Below are 20,966 nucleotides of genomic sequence, written 5' to 3'. Positions count from 1 at the left end.
CCAATTCTACACCAAATTTGATAGCTTGTATCACAACGAATGAAGAGGTGATCCCGATCTTCTTCAGAAACATCACAAAGAGCACAACAATCTCTGTCAACTAAGATATTCCGGGATTCCAAGTTAGATAAGGTAGGCAACCTGTTAAGATTAAGTCTCCAAATAAAAATATTGACCTTAATCGGAATATTAGAGCACCAACGAGAGCCTACCGAATATGGAACATAATTTGAAGAAGCAATCAAGATACGAGCCTGAGAAACCGAGTAAGAGTTAGATGAAGAGTTAACCCAATTCCAACTGTCACCTGAATCAGATAAAGACACATCCCCGAGGGCATTGAGCAGGTCGACCAGTTGGCATTCTTCTGAACCGCCCCTGATGGGCCTGCGCCAAGACCAACACCAAGCACCGTTTAAAAATTTTTGTGCAACAGTAGCTGTGTGATCCAAAGCGATTGCATACAAGCGAGGGAAACGTTCAGCAAGATGAGAATTTTGAAGCCAAGGGTCATGCCAGAAGTTTGCAAGATGACCATTACCTAAGTTCAAAGAAAGCCGATCAGCAGGGATGATGTGGTTTTCATGAAGAGAAGAGATGCATTTGTGAATATTGGTCCACACCCCAGTCGAAGATGAAGAGCAGGGAAGATCACCACCCCAAGAAGGACCGTGAATGGCAAAAATAACCTTAGCCCAACACGAGTTTTTGTTTGTAATAAGCCGCCATCGCCATTTATATATAAGGGCAAGATTCAAAGATTTTAAACTTGAAACCGAGAGGCCACCTTTGTCAACCGGGTTTAGAATTATATCCCACTTGACCCAGTGAATCTTACGAGCTTGATCATTACCACCCCAAAAGAAGGAAGCGCGAAGAGACTCAAGCTTATTGATCACGTTTGTAGGAGCTTTGAACAAAGACATGAAGTAAGTCCCAAGCGAACCCAAAACCGACTTAACAAGAGTCAGTCTGCCACCGAACGAAAGAAGATTAACTTTCCAAGAGGCAAGTCTTTTTTTAACTTTATCAATAATAGGATTCCAACCGACTGTACGATTCATGTTTTGACCAATAGGGAAACCCAAAAACTGAAAAGGGAGAGATGATGTAGAGCACCCCAATAAAGTGGCTATAAATATTTGGTAAAGTAAAGTAGCAGAATTTATTTGAAGCATATATATTTATAAATTGAGTAAAATAATAACAATCATAATATGTATAATAATTTAATTAATAGTTTTTTAGTCAATTTACAATTCATATTTTTTTTAATAACCTAGACACGAGAAGCTTAATTTTTAAGAAATTACAATTTTTATAAGCTCTGTTTTTTACTACTAACTAACAAAACTTATCTTTTGTATAACTTTTAATGATAACAAGTTCAAACTTATATAAACTTTAATAAACATTAAAAAAATATCAGCCGAACACACCCTATAGCTATAAGTGATATACTGAGAGTAATATATAAAACTAAACGAAAATTATAGTACTCCGTAAGTTGCAACATGCCACATGCCCACATGACCAGTTGCTTTTGTTACGTACGGAAAACGGATAAGAATGTGAAAGCATGCAACATCAGCGTAAGATAAGTCTAGATTTAGACGACTTGTATCGGTAAAAACCCAAGCCCATGGGTTCCTAGTTGGCAGCAAACCCACGCCCCAGCAGGCCGTAGCGGGGCGGCAGTTGGGGGTTAAATTGGGGCGGCAGTGGGAATTTAACGGATCAAGCAACTAGCGTTGTAATATATTTAATGATTTTATATTATTTTAAAAATATAACTTTTATCCCTTTTTAACTACTTTACCAATTATATTTTAACACATCATCACAACACTACTAATTCACACCAAAAACCACACCACCAATACTCCACACAAAAAACCCACTCATCCTACTCATCAAAAAAGTGCAAAAAGCAACTCACTCCACCAACTCACGCCCATCACCGCTACGAGTAGTCTTATTGTGTTGACGTTTATGTCTATTCGATCTTCAATTTACAAGCCACATTAAAATAACTATAGTTAACTCATTAATAAACATGATTTTAACTTATTACGGAGTATATTTTTATATAGTATTAACTAGTTTATAATCTTCATTGTCGCAGATTTTCAACACGAGTTACTAACTTAATATTAATTTGAACTATTTAAAGATAAGTATATGAATGAAATTACACACGGAATTGAAATTGAACGATATTTTGGAGTCATGTAACTGAATTATTATTATAATAAATTAAATCATGAAAATAATTTGAATTTCAACTAAAATGATAAAATGCTCATGGCATCTTCGTGAAATAGAGAAAGCCGGACGAGACTGCCAAATATTACGGCATAATGTCGTAAGTATATTAAAGCAGTCTTTAATGACGACTTTGATAATCTTGACATGTATCAAGTGTGCTTTATAAGAACATATTATAAGTTGTTATTAAGTGTGTATGTGGATGGCACCCACGGGCAACATACATAATCTCTTATATCAATGACCCGCCAACATTATTTTTTTCTTTACCCAGCGCGACTAGTGTATTGTTAGCGGGTTAGCATTTTACAACCATACTCATAACTCGCGGATGCTAATAACCCGCAGTTTAAAAATAACTTATCATAAAAGCTAACACAACAGAAAAAAATAAGAATTATATGCAAATGGTCACAGCTATAAGTATAATTAAATAATATGTAATAAAATATAAGTATGAGGGGTAAAAAGTATACTTGCAGGTTGCAGGTTGTTTAAACGATAACCACGGATTCAAAATTAGAACTTACCCTCAATGAGTAGAATTATTCATGACTCGTTCACTACTGTTAACGGATAAAAATCTTTACATATATATAAAGTTTATTTAACTATATATACGGAGTATTAATTAATAATTCACTGTATTCATATATTTATATGAATACAGTGAATTATTTATATATATATTTATATATATATCACTGTATTCATGTCTATACTATTATATATTCATATATTTATAATTATATTGATATTGATATCACTTTTATACTTGATTTTCCTTTAAAATCTATATTATCTATAGCATACATCTATATTTATTTATTCTAAGTTTTTAATATTATAAGTAACAATAAATACTTTTTTAACATTGTCATATTTTTCTTATTTTAGCCTGCACTTGGGTCATCTTTTTGGTATAGGTTAATATAGATCTTACGCATACCTATGGTCACTTGAGGTCATGTCCTCCTAGTTTTGGGGTGGGTAGGCTTAGAGGGGTTAGAGGCGTTAGTGGGGTAGCCACCCTTGGTAGGATTAGAGTGGGTAGTTGGAATATAGGAACCTTGAGGGCAAGAGGATTGAGCTAGTTGATACCCTTCTTAAGAGTAATGTGGACATAGGGTGTGTTCAAGAGACTAGATGGAAGGGTGAAGGGGGCGGTAGATATTAAGGACTATAGGTTGTGGTACTCGGGTTCTAGGATAGCACGGAATGGAGTAGGTATCTTTTTGGGAAATCTACATAAGGATAACGTTGTTGACGTGGGTAGGTTTAGCGATAGGATTATGCCGGTTAGTCTAATTATTAAGGAGGAGACTTTCACGGTCATTAGCGCATACGCACCTCATGCGGGTTTAAGTGATGCGAAAAAGAAGAGTTTTTGGGAATTGTTAGATGAGGTAGTGAGGGGTGTCCTGTGGATCATAGACTGATTATAGGGGGTGATCTGAACGGACACATAGGAGCGGAGGCCAAAGGTTACGAAGGAGCCCATGGGGGCTTTGGGTTTGGTCCTAGAAACGAAGAAGGGTGTTCAATTCTTGGGTTTGCCATTGCCCATGAGTTGGTTATAGCAAACTCTTTATTCAAGAATAGGGATGCTCAGTTAGCCACTTTTCATAGCGGGGGTCGTCGCACCCAGATTGACTTTTTGCTCCTTCGTAAAGGGGAACTTAGGACATGTAGGGACTGTAAGGTCCTTCCAGCCTTTACGTGCTCCTCCCAGCATAGATTGTTGGTCATGGACCTAGTCACCCAGGGAAGAGTTGGCAGGAGGGCCAGAGTTGTGCAACAAAGAAACCTTTGGAAGAAACTACATGGAGCGAAGACAGAGACTTTTAGAGCCACTGTGTAACGACCCGGATTTTTCCGATCGTTTTACACTTATAAGATTAATATTTACATAAATTAAACCTTACCAACATGATAAGCAATCTAAATTGTTGAGACTTATGTTTTTGAAAAGAGTTTTACACAACGTTTGACCGTCCAATTTGACCGATGATATCACGAACTATATAACATACGATAATTATACGTTTGTGTATATATATGTATTTTTATATATTTAACATGATCTAAGAATGTTTTAACATCTCATTGTGTACTAATAACAATGAGTTATAAGTATATTTTGAGACTACTAACTTAAGTTTTCAAAACGATAACTATATGTGACGTTCTTCGACTTAAATACTTAAAACTTATAATGCTTATACATGTATCGTATAGATATGTATTTTATCACTTTTAAAGGATTTATATACATAAAACAATATAAGTATATTTACAAAAGATAGCTATATTTGAATCCTCGTTCCGTTTTCTCAAGATTTTTATACGTATATCTAGGGTATATGTACCCGTATCATACCCAGCTTCTATACGTATTTACTATTGGTATATACACATCACAATCACTTTATTAGCAGCCATGAGTCAGCCAATTTTGGATCTTAGCATGCATAATTAATCAATTTGGCATATTACAAGACTTTCGCACAATATTACAAATTTATACATCTTTTCACTACCATTTATACTCCATTCCATTTTCATTTTTACTACACATTTTCTCTAACTAAAAATACACTCTTAGGAACCTTAAGTGTTCTTCACAATCTCAGCAAATGACCATGAAGATATAGCTTCAAAAACAACCCTTAATCATCATAAGAAAATCCATTCAAGAACACTTCAAAAATCCTTCCAAGTAAACAAGTTTACTTCCAACCTTTCAATCCAACTCCACCACTCTTTTGATTCTAGGATTTTTCTCATATCTTACAGTAACTTTGTCTAAGTAACTTGAGGTAGTAACCTTATTCATAATCTTATTCAATTCATATTCATATAGCTATCTTATTTTGTGGTATAAAATTTTAACAACAAGAACATAGTTTGAATGATTTCAAACTTGTTCGCAAACTAAATAGATCCTTCTAACTTGACTTTTAAAATACTTCAAGACCTGTAATATATCATAATGATATGCTAACTTAACAAGATATAACTTGGTTTTACAAAGAACACCTTAAAAACTGAATCTACGTCGTCGGAGTGCAACCGGGGGCTGTTTTGGGTTGGATAATTAAAAACCATCTTAAGCTTTGAATTGGAAGTTCATATTCTGGAAAAATGATATTTCTTATGAATATGTTAACACATAAAAATTTCATGGTTTAACTCAAAGTGTAAGTATTTTTAGAAAAATGATCATTAAATGTTGTTTTTATGATGGAAAATGATCACTTTCATAAGTTTCACCAAAGTTTGACCTATAACCTGTGATTTCGAATACAACCTAAGGTATTTTTAGTTCATATTCTTAAAATTTGACTCGATCCAATGAAGTGGCAAGTTGAACCAACAAAAACGGAGTTGTAATGAAGAAACTACGACTAAAACAAGATCGGGTATGCGAAGCTAGTTTAGCTACGAAAATATTTGGAGAAAAATTAAATTAATCATATATTTCTAATTAATATGATATTTCATGTATATTTACTTATGATTTGATTTTATATATTTCAGGACCACCCGTAAACAACACGAGAAGATTAATCATAAGACCTCATGATTGTACGCAACACGTCATTTGACAACACGGTACTTTATGTACGCAACACGTCATTTGACAACATGGTACCATGGGTCAAGATTAATTCTGATCAATACGAATACGATGGGGTCTTTATCTATTTTATTGAGCAACTAATTGTGGACCACTAACATCGGACTGCTAACTACGGACTAAGAAAATATTAAAAGTATATATATATATATATATATATATATATATATATATATATATATATATATATGTAACGATTACTTGAAAAGAAAATATGTTGATATATTATATATATGGTTAGGTTTGTGATATCAATCGGAGACCAAGTCGTGTTTATTACCTTCAAGGCAAAACGTGAGTATATAGTCCCACTTTTAAACTCTAAATATTTCGGGATGAGAATACATGCATTTTATGATTTACGTTATGGACACAAGTGATTAAAAATATATATTCTACGTTGAGTTGTACCACTGGCATACTTCCCTGTAACTTGGTAACTATTATTTACATGAGGTATTGTAAACGAGAATCCTGTTGATAGATCTATCGGGCCTGACAACCCCAACCGGACTGGACGACCAGTATTCAACGGTTGCACAGTACTTCGTTTCGGTGACTACACTTAGTACGGTGTAGTAAGATTTCATAATAAAGAGAATATGCGACGTTGATTAAATGTTAAGTATGGTTATCAAGTGCTCAACAACTTAGAATATTTTTATTAAAACGTTTATATATGAAATCTTGTGGTCTATATTTATAACGCTGCCGGCATTAAACCTATATCTCACCAACTTTATGTTGACGTTTTAAGCATGTTTATTCTCAGGTGATAACTAAAAGCTTCCGCTGCAACATGTTGAATTTAAGCAAGATCTTGAGTATGCATATTTGTGTCAAAAATAAAACTGCATATCGGAGGATTTGTAATGTAAAATATGTTGGAGGTCGTATTGTTATTATCACATGTAAAGTTTGTAAGTCTAAGATTATCGCTAAACGATAATCATTATTAAGTTGTTTAAACCTTGTATTTGTAATAAAAGCTATGGTTTGTATTGTAAAAACGAATGCAGTTTTTGAAAAATGTCGCATATAGAGGTCAATACCTCACGATGAAATCATATGTTATTGTATTCGTCCTTATGGTTAAGGTCGGGTTATGACATGTGGTATCAGAGCGTTGGTCTTAGAGAACCAGAAAATTTGCATTAGTGTGTCTTATCGAGTTTGTTAGGATGCATTAGTGAGTCTGGACTTTGACCGTGTTTGATTTCGAAAACTATTGCTTATCCTTATTGGGTAAAAAAAAAATTAATATGTAAATATTATGTGGTACTAACGTGCTAGTTGTTATGTGATAGATGTCTGGCTTAGAACTTGTTATCACATTCAGCGACTTCGAACCAGAATCTTCAGATGGTGTTCCAGTCATTAACCTGTCCGATGATGAAGACGATACCTTTGGGGAAGACTCAAAATTTTCGGATGAATCAATTGAAGAGGAACCGGAAAGTGATCCTGAGGAGGAAGAAATACAGGAAATTACGAAAGACAAGTTTGAAAGAGGAAAGAAACGAAAGGCTACTGAATTGGAAAATCCAAATCCCAAGTTTAGTGAGGATGTTGTGGCACCAACTCCACCAGACACTTCCACCCCTATTCCCGCTATTCCTATTAGTTCTATCCCGTCATCCAGTTCTTCAGCCCCTCCGCCAAAATGCAGGGAGACAGTCAAGATAACCTATAAGCGATTTCTTTGAACACAAACGTTTTGGGTTAAATGATGCGCTGTTGTTTTAAACCATGGGATCATATAACGTTTTGTATAATATTACTAGTCTGGTTTGCTTAATGTTTGATGTAAGATAAGCATATGTAAAATAGTGAAGTGTGAAATGCAATAATTTTCCATGGTTGAGTATTATTTGGGTGATAGTAATTGATTTCTGTACTAAGCTATTAAGTATGAACTTTAACGGGTAGGTACTACCCTAGATATAATTATAAAACGCTAATAAGAAGAAAAGGCTTTTATAATAATAACGGGTTCATATTATTAATAAGCTACGATGTACTGTAAATACATACTACATCTATAATATTCCATGTGAATAATTATTTTTTTTTCATTCTTATTGAAGATTATGGCGCGATTGAACCGAATGACGGAACAAGAAATCGAGGAACTCATCAATCAGCGAGTGGACGACAGAATGTTATGGGTCGAGGCTGCGAGAGGTGCTGCAGTTAACCCAAATCCTCGTGTGGGATGTACTTACAAAACTTTTCAAGGTTGCAAGCCCTCATCATTCAGTGGAACAGAAGGACCAGTCGGTTTAACCCGGTGGATCGAAAAGATTGAGTCTGTGTTTAAAATCAGTGGTTGTATTGAGAAGGACATGACCAAGTATGCATCGTTCACCTTACAAGATAGTGCACTCACATGGTGGAAAAACTATGTGAAGGCCGTAGGAGGAGATGTAGCTTATGATACTCCCTGGAAAGAATTCAAAACAATGCTAATCAATGAGTATTGTCCAAGGAACGAGGTTAGGAAGTTGGAAGCTGAATTACGAAGCCTGAAAGTTGTTGGTACTGAACTCACCAACTACAATCAGTGATTCATGGAATTAGCTTTGCTATGTCCCGAACTGGTACCAACCGAAGAACTGAAGATAGAACTGTACAAAGATGGTTTGCCTAAAAATGTCAAAGCAAATGTTACAGCATCGAAACCCAAGACTATTCACGAAGCCATCACCATGGCGAACGAGTTGATGGACCAGATTATTCTGGATAAGAACACAGATGTCAAGACATCGGGAAACAAAATAAAGTGGGAAGGTAATCATCAACAATCCAACAAGAAACAAGAAACCACGCAAGGTGCGGGTAGCGGTTCGAACTCAGGTTACAAAGGACGAAATCCTTTATGTAACAGATGCCACAAACATCACTCTGGTTATTGTAATGTGGTGTGCGAAAATTGTAATCGAAGGGGTCATCTTGCTGAAGATTGTCGGATTCCTGTTACAAATACAAATGGCACCAAGACTCCTGCCACTAATGCAAATAGAACTGCCTTGGCCACTGTTACCTGTTATGGGTGTGGGAAACAGGGTCATTATAAGAGCCAGTGTCCGAATCCAGAGAAGAATAATGGATCTGCTCGTGGAAGAGCATTTGTTATTAATGCTAGAGAGGCGTGTGAAGACCCGGAGCTTGTTACGGGTACGTTTACCATTAATAACTTATCCGCATCTATTATATTTGATACTGGTGCCGATAGAAGTTACGTGAGTAGAGACTTTTACGCTAAATTGAATTGTTCATCATTACCTCTAGATGCTAAGTACATGATTGAGTTAGCTAATGGTAAACTAATTAAAGCCGATAAAATTTGCCGTGATTGTAAAATAAATTTAGCTGGAGAAATATTTAAGATTGATTTGATACCCGTAGAATTAGGAAGTTTTGATGCAATAGTCGGCATGGACTGGATATCCAAAATAGGAGCTGAAGTTGTGTGTGCCAAGAAGGCAATTCGCATTCCTCGTAAGGATAAAACGCCAGTAATGATTTATAGAGAGAAGGGTAACTCAAAGCTAAAACTCATTAGTTGTTTGAAAGCTCAAAAGTGCTTGAAGAAAGAGTGTTATGCTATCTTAGCACATGTTAATAAAGTCGAAATGAAGGAAAAAGTGAAGAGCATCAATGGCGTGCCTGTGGCAAGAGATTTTCCTGAAGTCTTTCCGGAAGAGTTGCCGGGATTACCTCCATTTAGATCTGTAGAATTTCAAATAGATCTAGTACCAGGAGCTGCAGTAGTGGCTCGTGCTCCATATAGACTTGCACCATCTGAGTTAAAAGAACTTCAGAGTCAGTTAAAAGAATTACTGGACCGTGGATTCATACGACCAAGTACTTCACCGTGGGGAGCTCCGATTTTATTTGTCAAGAAGAAAGATGGATCTTTTAGGATGTGTATAGATTATCGTGAATTAAATAAGTTAACTATCAAGAATCGGTATCCACTACCGAGAATTGACGACTTATTTGATCAACTGCAAGGATCATGTGTGTACTCGAAAATCGATTTAAGATCGGGCTATCATCAATTACGTGTCAAAGAAGAAGATATTCCGAAAACTGCTTTTCAGACACGTTATGGTCATTACGAATTTTTGGTTATGCCGTTTGGGTTGACTAATGCGCCAGCTGTATTCATGGACCTCATGAATTGAGTTTGTAGTCCGTATTTAGATAAGTTTGTTATCGTTTTCATTGACGATATTCTTATCTATTCCAAGAGTGAGCAAGAGCATGAGCAGCATTTAAGGTTGGTATTAGAATTGTTAAGAAAAGAACAGTTATACGCCAAATTTTCTAAGTGTGCATTTTGGTTGAAAGAAGTGCAATTTCTTGGCCACGTTGTTAGTAGCAAAGGAATTCAGGTTGATCCAGCTAAAATTGAGGCCATTGAAAAATGGGAGACTCCTAAGACACCAACGCAGATACGCCAAGTTTTGGGTTTAGCTGGTTATTATAGAAGGTTTATTCAAGATTTTTCCCGAATAACTAAACCATTAATAGCGTTAACGCAAAAAGGGAAGAAGTACGAATGGACTTCTGAGCAGGAAAGTGCATTTCAATTACTGAAGAAGAAGTTCACTACATCACCTATTTTATCGTTACCTGAAGGGAACGATGATTTTGAGATATATTGTGACGCTTCGCGACAAGGTTTTGGTTGCGTCCTTATGCAACGGAAGAAAGTTATAGCATACGCATCTCGACAATTGAAGATTCACGAGCGGAATTATACGACGCATGATTTAGAATTGGGAGCAGTAGTGTTTGCATTGAAGATATGGAGACACTATTTATATGAGGTTAAATGCACTGTGTTTACTGATCATAAAAGCCTTCAACATATTTTTGATCAGAAACAGCTGAACATGAGGCAACGTAGGTGGGTCGAGCTGATAAACGACTATGATTGTGAGATTCGCTATCATCCCGGGAAATCGAATGTAGTGGCCGACGCTCTAAGCATAAAGGAACGGGAACCAATTCGAGTACGAGCGATGAACATAAAAATTCGCATGAATCTCAACTCACAAATCAAAGAGGCTCAACGAGAAGCTCTTACTAAAGAAAACATAGGAAATGAAATAATGAAGAAGTATGGGAAACAACTCGTTATACGGGAAGACGGAATTCGATATTTTGCAAACCGTATTTGGGTACCAAAGTTGGGTAGATTAAGGAAGTTGATATTGAACGAGGCACATAAGACAAGATACTCGATACATCCTGGAGTTGGAAAGATGTATCAAGATCTTAAGACGCATTATTGGTGGCCTAATTTAAAGACAGATGTTGCAACATATGTTGGGGAATGTTTAACTTGTTCCAAAGTCAAAGCAGAACACCAGAAGCCGTCAGGGTTACTTCAACAACCAAAAATCCCAGAATGGAAATGGAATGGTATTACCATGGATTTCATCACAAAGTTACCTAAGACTGCCTGTGGTTATGACACCATTTGGGTAATAGTTGATCGTCTCACCAAATCTGCACATTTCTTGCCTATAAAGGAAACAGATAGAATGGAGAAACTATTACGATTATACATAAAGGAAATTTTTTCAAAGAATGGAATACCTATTTCCATTATATCCGATCGTGATAGTAGATTTACATCAAAGTTTTGGCAATCACTACAGGAGGCCCTGGGAACTCGTTTGGATATGAGCACCGCATATCATCCACAAACTGACGGGTAGAGTGAAAGAACAATTCAGACTCTTGAAGACATGCTCAGGGCATGTGTGATTGATTTTGGAAACGGATGGGATAAGTATCTACCATTAGCAGAATTCTCGTATAATAACAGTTATCATGCGATCATTAAAGCTGCACCATTTGAAGCACTGTATGGAAGGAAGTGTAGATCCCCTATCTGTTGGAATGAAGTAGGAGATCAACAATTAACTAGTCCCGAGATCATACACGAAACGACTGAGAAGATAGTACAAATCAAGGAGAGATTGAAAACAGCCCGTAGTCGCCAAAAGAGCTACGCGGATGTCCGAAGGAAACCATTAGAGTTTCAGATCGGTGACATGGTTATGCTAAAGGTGTCACCTTGGAAAGGTGTAATACGTTTTGGAAAAAGGGGTAAACTGAACCCAAGGTATGTAGGCCCGTTCAAGATCATCGAACGCATCGGACCGGTAGCCTATCGACTCGAGTTACCACAACAACTAGCCGGAGTACATAATTCATTTCACGTCTCAAACCTCAAGAATTGTCTTGCAAAGGAAGATCTCACCATTCCTCTTGAAGAAATCCAAGTCGATGAGAAACTACAATTCATAGAAGAACCAGTCGAAATCATGGACCGTGAAGTTAAACGGCTCAAGCAGAGCAACATACCAATCGTTAAGGTTCGTTGGAATGCTCGAAGAGGTCCCGAGTTTACTTGGGAATGAGAGGATCAGATGAAACAAAAGTACCCATATTTGTTTCCCGAGAACGCAAAATAGGTACAACTTTAAAATTTCGGGACGAAATTTATTTAACGGGTAGGTACTGTAACAACCCGGATTTTTTCGATCATTTTACACTTATAAGATTAATATTTACATAAATTAAACCTTACCAACATGATAAGCAATCTAAATTGTTGAGACTTATGTTTTTGAAAAGAGTTTTACACAACGTTTGACCGTCCAATTTGACCGATGATATCACGAACTATATAACATACGATAATTATACGTTTGTGTATATATATGTATTTTTATATATTTAACATGATCTAAGAATGTTTTAACATCTCATTGTGTACTAATAACAATGAGTTATAAGTATATTTTGAGACTACTAACTTAAGTTTTCAAAAGGATAACTATATGTGACGTTCTGCGACTTAAATACTTAAAACTTATAATGCTTATACATGTATCGTATAGATATGTATTTTATCACTTTTAAAGGATTTATATACATAAAACAATATAAGTATATTTACAAAAGATAGCTATATTTGAATCCTCGTTCCGTTTTCTCAAGATTTTTATACGTATATCTAGGGTATATGTACCCGTATCATACCCAGCTTCTATACGTATTTACTATTGATATATACACATCACAATCACTTTATTAGCAGCCATGAGTCAGCCAATTTTGGATCTTAGCATGCATAATTAATCAATTTGGCATATTACAAGACTTTTGCACAATATTACAAATTTATACATCTTTTCACTACCATTTATACTCCATTCCATTTTTATTTTTACTACACATTTTCTCTAACCAAAAACACACTCTTAGGAACCTTAAGTGTTCTTCACAATCTCAGCAAATAATCATGAAGATCTAGCTTCAAAAACAACCCTTAATCATCATAAGAAAATCCATTCAAGAACACTTCAAAAATCCTTCCAAGTAAACAAGTTTACTTCCAACCTTTCAATCCAACTCCACCACTCTTTTGATTCTAAGATTTTTCTCATCTCTTACAGTAACTTTGTCTAAGTAACTTGAGGTAGTAACCTTATTCATAATCTTATTCAATTCATATTCATATAGCTATCTTATTTTGTGGTATAAAATTTTAACAACAAGAACATAGTTTGAATGATTTCAAACTTATTCGCAAACTAAATAGATCCTTCTAACTTGACTTTTAAAATACTTCAAGACCTGTAATATATCATAATGATATGCTAACTTAACAAGATATAACTTGGTTTTACAAAGAACACCTTAAAAACTGAATCTACGTCGTCGGAGTGCAACTGGGGGCTGTTTTGGGTTGGATAATTAAAAACCATCTTAAGCTTTGAATTGGAAGTTCATATTCTGGAAAAATTATATTACTTATGAATATGTTAACACATAAAAATTTCATGGTTTAACTCAAAGTGTAAGTATTTTTAGAAAAATGATCATTAAATGTTGTTTTTATGATGGAAAATGATCACTTTCATAAGTTTCACCAAAGTTTGACCTATAACCTGTAATTTCGAATACAACCTAAGGTATTTTCGGTTCATATTCTTAAAATTTGACTCAATCCAAGGAAGTGGCAAGTTGAACCAACAAAAACGGAGTTGTAATGAAGAAACTACGACTAAAACAAGATCGGGTATGCGAAGCTAGTTTAGCTACGAAAATATTTGGAGAAAAATTAAATTAATCATATATTTCTAATTAATATGATATTTCATATATATTTACTTATGATTTGATTTTATATATTTCAGGACCACCCGTAAACAACACGAGAAGATTAATCATAAGACCTCATGATTGTACGCAACACGTCATTTGACAACACGGTACTTTATGTACGCAAAACGTCATTTGACAACATGGTACCATGGGTCAAGATTAATTATGATCAATACGAATACGATGGGGTCTTTATTTATTTTATTGAGCAACTAATTGTGGACCACTAACATCGGACTGCTAACTACGGACTAAGAAAATATTAAAAGTATATATATATATATATATATATATATATATATATATATATATATATATATATATATATATATGTAACGATTACTTGAAAAGAAAATATGTTGATATATTATATATATGGTTAGGTTTGTGATATCAATCGGAGACCAAGTCGTGTTTATTACCTTCAAGGCAAAACGTGAGTATATAGTCCCACTTTTAAACTCTAAATATTTCGGGATGAGAATATATACATTTTATGATTTACGTTATGGACACAAGTGATTAAAAATATATATTCTACGTTGAGTTATACCACTGGCATACTTCCCTGTAACTTGGTAACTATTATTTACATGAGGTATTGTAAACGCGAATCCTGTTGATAGATCTATCGGGCTTGACAACCCCAACCGGACTGGACGACCAGTATTCAACGGTTGCACAGTACTTCGTTTCGGTGACTACACTTGGTACGGTGTAGTAAGATTTCATAATAAAGGGAATATGCGACGTTGATTAAATGTTAAGTATGGTTATCAAGTGCTCAACAACTTAGAATATTTTTATTAAAACGTTTATATATGAAATCTTGTGGTCTATATTTATAACGCTGCCGGCATTAAACCTATATCTCACCAACTTTATGTTGACGTTTTAAGCATGTTTATTCTCAGGTGATAACTAAAAGCTTCCGCTGCAACATGTTAAATTTAAGCAAGATCTTGAGTATGCATATTTGTGTCAAAAATAAAACTGCATATCGGAGGATTTGTAATGTAAAATATGTTGGAGGTCGTATTGTTATTATCACATGTAAAGTTTGTAAGTCTAAGATTATCGCTAAACGATAATCATTATTAAGTTGTTTAAACCTTGTATTTGTAATAAAAGCTATGGTTTGTATTGTAAAAACGAATGCAGTTTTTGAAAAATGTCGCATATAGATGTCAATATCTCGCGATGAAATCATATGTTATTGTATTCGTCCTTATGGTTAAGGTCGGGTTATGACACACTGTTGCCGATAGATTAAGCGTAGAAGGGGATAACGTAGCCCCTACTGACGTAGACCAGATATGGAACTGCATGGTGTCCACTATCAGAGAGGTGGCAAAAGAAGGTTTAGGGGTGGCATTAGGGACATCGAGAGCCCATAAGAGTAGTAGAGAATCGTGGTGGCTTAGTGACGATGTCCAAACGAAAGTCGCGTTAAAGTAGACGAGGTTTTGGGAGCTCATTACTTTTGGGGAAGGGACACCTGCTGAGAGAACTAGGGTAGAAGAAAGATATAAAGAAGCTAAAAGAGAAGCAAAGAAGGCCGTAGCAATTGCAAAAGACAAAGCTTATGAAGATTTATATAGGAAACTAGATTCTAAAGAGGGAGCCAATGACATATATAGAATAGCTAAAACTAGGGAGCGAAGAGGCAGGGACTTAGTTAACGTCAAATATATCAAGGATGAAGCAGGCCAAAGTATAGTAAGAGAAGACCGTATTAGGAAAAGATGGGAAGAGAATTTTTCATCCATTTTCGGTAAGGAAAGAACGGAGCGGAAAGTGGAACTCTACGAGGTTCGTGAATATCAAAACAACTGTTTCTGCACGAGGATTAACCAGGAGAAAGTTAGATCAGCCCTACGAAAGATGGGGAGAAACAAGGCAGTAGGACCAGACCAAATTCCGATTGAGGCGTGGAGGTGCCTAGGAGGCGATGGGGTTAGATGGTTGACAAACATTTTCAAACGACGTTTAGAAGCGCAAAGATGCCTATGAAATGGAGACTCGGTGAGGTTATTCCCATTTAGAAGAACAAGGGAGATGTGCAAATATGTAGTAATTACAGAGGCATAAAGTTACTTAGTCATACTATGAAGTTTTGGGAGAGAGTGATTGAGACGAGGCTCCAACGCGAGACAAAGGTTTCAGAGAACCAATTCGGTTTCATGCCAGGACGCTCGTCGATGGAGGCGATTCACATTCTTAGAAGCCTTATAGAGAAGTATAGGGAAAAACAAAAGAACCTACACATGGAGTTCTTAGACTTAGAAAAGGCTTATGACTGTGTCCCGCGCGAGTTGATTTGGAAGACTCTTAATGTTAGGGGTGTCCCAAGTAGATATATAAGAACTATCAGAGATATGTACGAGGGGCAAAGACTCGTGTACGTACGATGGTAGGAAACACATACTTTTTCCTGGTAGGTAGGTTTACATCAGGGATCGGCCCTTAGCCCATATCTTTTTGCTTTAATCCTAGACGAACTAACTTAAAGGATACAAGATAACATCCCGTGGTGCCTAATATTTGCCGACGATATTGTATTAGTTTCGGATTCCCAGGATGAGCTTAACAGAAGGCTATAGCAATGGAGGATCGCCCTAGAATCAAATGGCCTACGGATTAGCAGACTAAATCGGAGTACCTTAGATGCAATTTCAAGACGAGCAAAGAGGAACTAGAGGATATAGTCATGTCTGAATTGGGGATCAGATTTTACCTCCACAAGAGTCCTTTAGATATCTAGGCTCGATGATTCACAAAACGGGGAGGATAGATGAGGATGTGACACATCGTATACAGGTAGGATGGTTGAAGTGGAGGGTAACGAAAGGGGTGTGTGCGATAAGAAGGTACCCCTTAAATTGAAAGGAAAATTCTTCAAGGTTGCAATCAGACCAGCCATGTTGTACGGCTCAGAGAGTTGGCCAATGACGAAAGCCCAAGAGAGGAGGATGGAGGTGGCAGGAATGAGGATGCTTAGGTGGATGTATGGTAAGACCATGCTAGATATGATACCAAATGGAGTTTTTAGGGAGAACTTGGAAGTTGGGATCATAACTAACAAGCTGAGGGAAGGACGACCTAGATGGTTTGGGCATGTTATGAGGCGCCCACTTTTAGCCGCGATTAGGAGAGTCGAGACCCTCGTTGTTGGGGACTTAAGGAGAAGGGGTAGACCCAGACGTAGGTTGAAGGATAGATTGAAGCTTGACATGAAGGAGCTTCTACTGTCGGAGGACATGACTTCCGATAGGAGCATGTGGAGGAGTAGAATTAGTATAATTGAGTAAGTTTCTTTTATTTTTTAGGCATATTAGAACTAAAATATAGGTGCTACAACCTTTTTTTTCAAAGTGTCGTATATTTTTATTTTACCATCACTTATATAATTATAAATATATATTATATAGCTTCACTATATATATATATATATATATATATATATATATATATATATATATATATATATATATATATATATATATATATATATATATATATATATATATATATATATATATCCCTCTACATGGTATCTGTTTTTGCCTGCATATATTTTTACGTCGTATGTACAGGTTGTATATGTGTATATGCCTCTGTATCTATGTGTATTTATTTAGGTTATATATAGGCTCCCGTGTATATGTTTGTATCTGTATATGTATGTATGTATCTAAGTGTATAAATGCATGCCTGTATATGTACTTAGGTATATATACCTATGAATGTCCATATATGTATACGTGTTTAGGTATACGTATTTATACATGCTTATGTGTGTGTGAGAGTGTATATATATATATATATATATATATATATATATATATATATATGCGGGTGGGTGTGAGTGTGTGTGGGTGTGAGTGTGTGTATGTGTGTGTGTGTGTGTATTTGGATTGTTTGCATGTCTACTTGGATTTACATATTTCTGCGCATTATATTATCCATGCTATCTGTCATACTGGTGTGCATTACTGCTATATGTGTTTTCTTTTATGGCTATTTTTTATGGTTGCATATTTCTAGGCGCACATAACTATTACATGTACGTATGCCCGCACTTTTTTGTTTTGAGGAGCATTCCTGGCCGGAGGTCCTTTAGGAAGCAATCTCTTGGCTCTCAAGTAGAGGGAGTGACGATCTTATCTAGTCACAAGTTCTATACCCGCAGGTAGAGTAGTGAATTTCTTCTACTCTAGGGTTCGAGGAATGATTGTCTACACTCCACCTCCCCCATACCCTACACTCGTGGGATTGGACATTGTTGTTGTTGTATTAATTAATAATTCATTAAATAATAATAATTAATTAATAATAAATACGAGTAATTAATTAATTAATAAATAGTAATATTAATGTGCATATCTATTAAGGTGGAAGTTGGTAACTAATAGCTGGTAACTGGAGCTTTTTAGATGTATTTAAGTGTTTAGTAAAATAGTTGGAGCTATTAAAAATGGTAAGATGAGAAAAATAGAGATGAGAAAAAATAATAATTAATGCTAAATTAATTCACTAAGATTGAATATATATGTCATCAATTTTTTATAAGCCAACTATATTATTTTCATTATTATTATTATTATTAGTGGTAGTATTAGTATTAATTACTATTATTAGGCCATCACTAACGCACCCGTGCTGGAGCCCAAGTGCACCCAACACGCCATTAGCACGCAGCTAAAGCGGCATGCTGGGGTTGGAGGGGGTAGCGTGCTGGATGTTGGCACACGAAAGCTGGTGGCGTTTTTGAACAATTTCGTGTACGTGGCAAGCCCATATTCATCTTCAACGGATATATGGAATTAATTTGCAACGAATATGTGAATATTTTGCCTATATATGTACACATATACATTTTATCAAACACAAACCATCCATATACATTTTAAAAACACATACATTTTATCAAACACAAACCATGAATTCGAACAAAGTTTCTATTGATGCACATTACGAGGTTAGAATTGGGTATGACTGGAAGTCATATGTTGACGGGGAAAAAAACCTTTTGAAGATGTCGACGTTTCTGATGTTTCTAATTGGTCAAAGTTGAAAAGTTCCTCCAAAAAGAAGCACCATACGTATTTACGCAAATTGTGTATTTCGACGAAGAGCATCAAGTGTTGATGTTTTTGTTTACGGATAAGCAATGGGAGGCGCAAAAAGAGCGAACCAAGACACGGCCTTGTCGATCTGAGTTGTATCTTGTAAACATGGGCCAATCCCCGACTAATCGGGCGCACTCCGATTCGAGTAGCCTTGAATTAGGTTACGTGAGTCAGGACTCGATCGATGGAAAAAATTAAACACTATATTATGTAATTGTTTTTAAATTAATGTATTTTCATTTTTAGGAATTTTAAATAAAGTAATTTAGGACTTTTTTATTAAATGTAATCGTATTATTTTAATTTTAATTTTAGTGTATTTTATTAAAAAAAATTTTATATAATTTACAAAATAATAATGTAAAGTAATTAAACAAAATAAATTAAAATCAATAAAAATGAAAGAATAATGAAAAAGAAATTAAAAATACCCCACTGCTGCCCAGCAACACGCCACCCATTAGCCAGCAGTTTACCAGCACGCCATCAAGCACCCCACCCCCACCCAACAATGCGTCAACACGCCCGAGAGGGTTAAAGATGGTCTTATTGGTAACATTACTCCTATATACTAAAAAGAGACCCAAATTTGGTGGTTTAACCCTCCGTACGTTTATCAAACGACAACCCAAAAAATTTAAAGAGCACCCTCCAAACAATGTTAGAATGACAACCTTTAAGGGTTTAAAAATGTAATATCATTATTTTAATAATAAAACTTAAACAAAATCCACCTAATTTTCCGACTTCACCGTACAACTCGAAATAATTTTACGAACACAATGCAACTAACTATGCGTGAAACAGACGTGTAAGTAACTAGAGGGGGTGAATAGTTACTTTGTGGTTTCTTAAAACTTTTTCGAAATCTTTAACGATCAAAACATAAGTTTTAAGTGTGGAAGCGTTTGTGTTTTTTTAATGCAAGTATGTAAAGAATGTAAGTGCACAAACACAAGGATTTATAGTTGTTCGGGTGGATGATAACTGTAGTGACCCGAACTTTTCCATATTTATATATATTAATTGAGATTGATATTTACATGATTAAATGTTTTCAACATGTTAAGCAATCAAACTTGTTAAGACTTGATTAATTGAAATATGTTTCATATAGACAATTGACCACCCAAGTTGACCGGTGATTCACGAACGTTAAAACTTGTAAAAACTATATGATGACATATATATGGATATATATATAGTTAACATGATACTATGATAAGTAAACATATCATTAAGTATATTAACAATGAACTACATATGTAAAAAACAAGACTACTAACTTAATGATTTTTAAACGAGACATATATGTAACGATTATCGTTTTAAAGACATTTAATGTATATATATCATATTAAGAGATATTCATACATGATAATATCATGATAATATAATAATTTAAAATCTCATTTGATATTATAAACATTGGGTTAACAACATTTAACAAGATCGTTAACCTAAAGGTTTCAAAACAACACTTACATGTAACGACTAACGATGACTTAACGACTCAGTTAAAATGTATATACATGTAGTGTTTTAATATGTATTTATACACTTTTTAAAGACTTCAATACACTTATCAAAATACTTCTACTTAACAAAAATGCTTACAATTACATCTTCGTTCAGTTTCATCAACAATTCTACTCGTATGCACCCGTATTCGTACTCGTACAATACACAGCTTTTAGATGTATGTACTATTGGTATATACACTCCAATGA

At 35.2% G+C, this 20,966-nt stretch overlaps 1 protein-coding gene across 1 annotated transcript; it reads left to right on the top strand.

Annotated features, from left to right (window-relative positions):
- The first annotated feature begins 2,724 nt into the window (after window positions 1–2,724).
- LOC139853914 (uncharacterized) lies at window positions 2,725–18,934 on the top strand. The gene is made up of 7 exons (XM_071843253.1): window positions 2,725–2,757; window positions 3,195–3,314; window positions 3,396–3,684; window positions 3,738–4,125; window positions 15,373–15,503; window positions 15,597–16,060; window positions 18,746–18,934. The coding sequence occupies exons 1-7, from the start codon at window positions 2,725–2,727 to the stop codon at window positions 18,932–18,934; spliced, it is 1,614 nt and encodes a 537-aa protein (XP_071699354.1).
- The last annotated feature ends 2,032 nt before the right edge of the window (window positions 18,935–20,966 follow it).

The sequence above is a fragment of the Rutidosis leptorrhynchoides genome, chromosome 6 (genome assembly GCF_046630445.1).
Source record: "Rutidosis leptorrhynchoides isolate AG116_Rl617_1_P2 chromosome 6, CSIRO_AGI_Rlap_v1, whole genome shotgun sequence".
Taxonomy (NCBI): Eukaryota; Viridiplantae; Streptophyta; class Magnoliopsida; order Asterales; family Asteraceae; genus Rutidosis; species Rutidosis leptorrhynchoides.
Note: the sequence above shows the minus strand (reverse complement) of the source record. Positions and strands in the feature narration are given on the sequence as shown.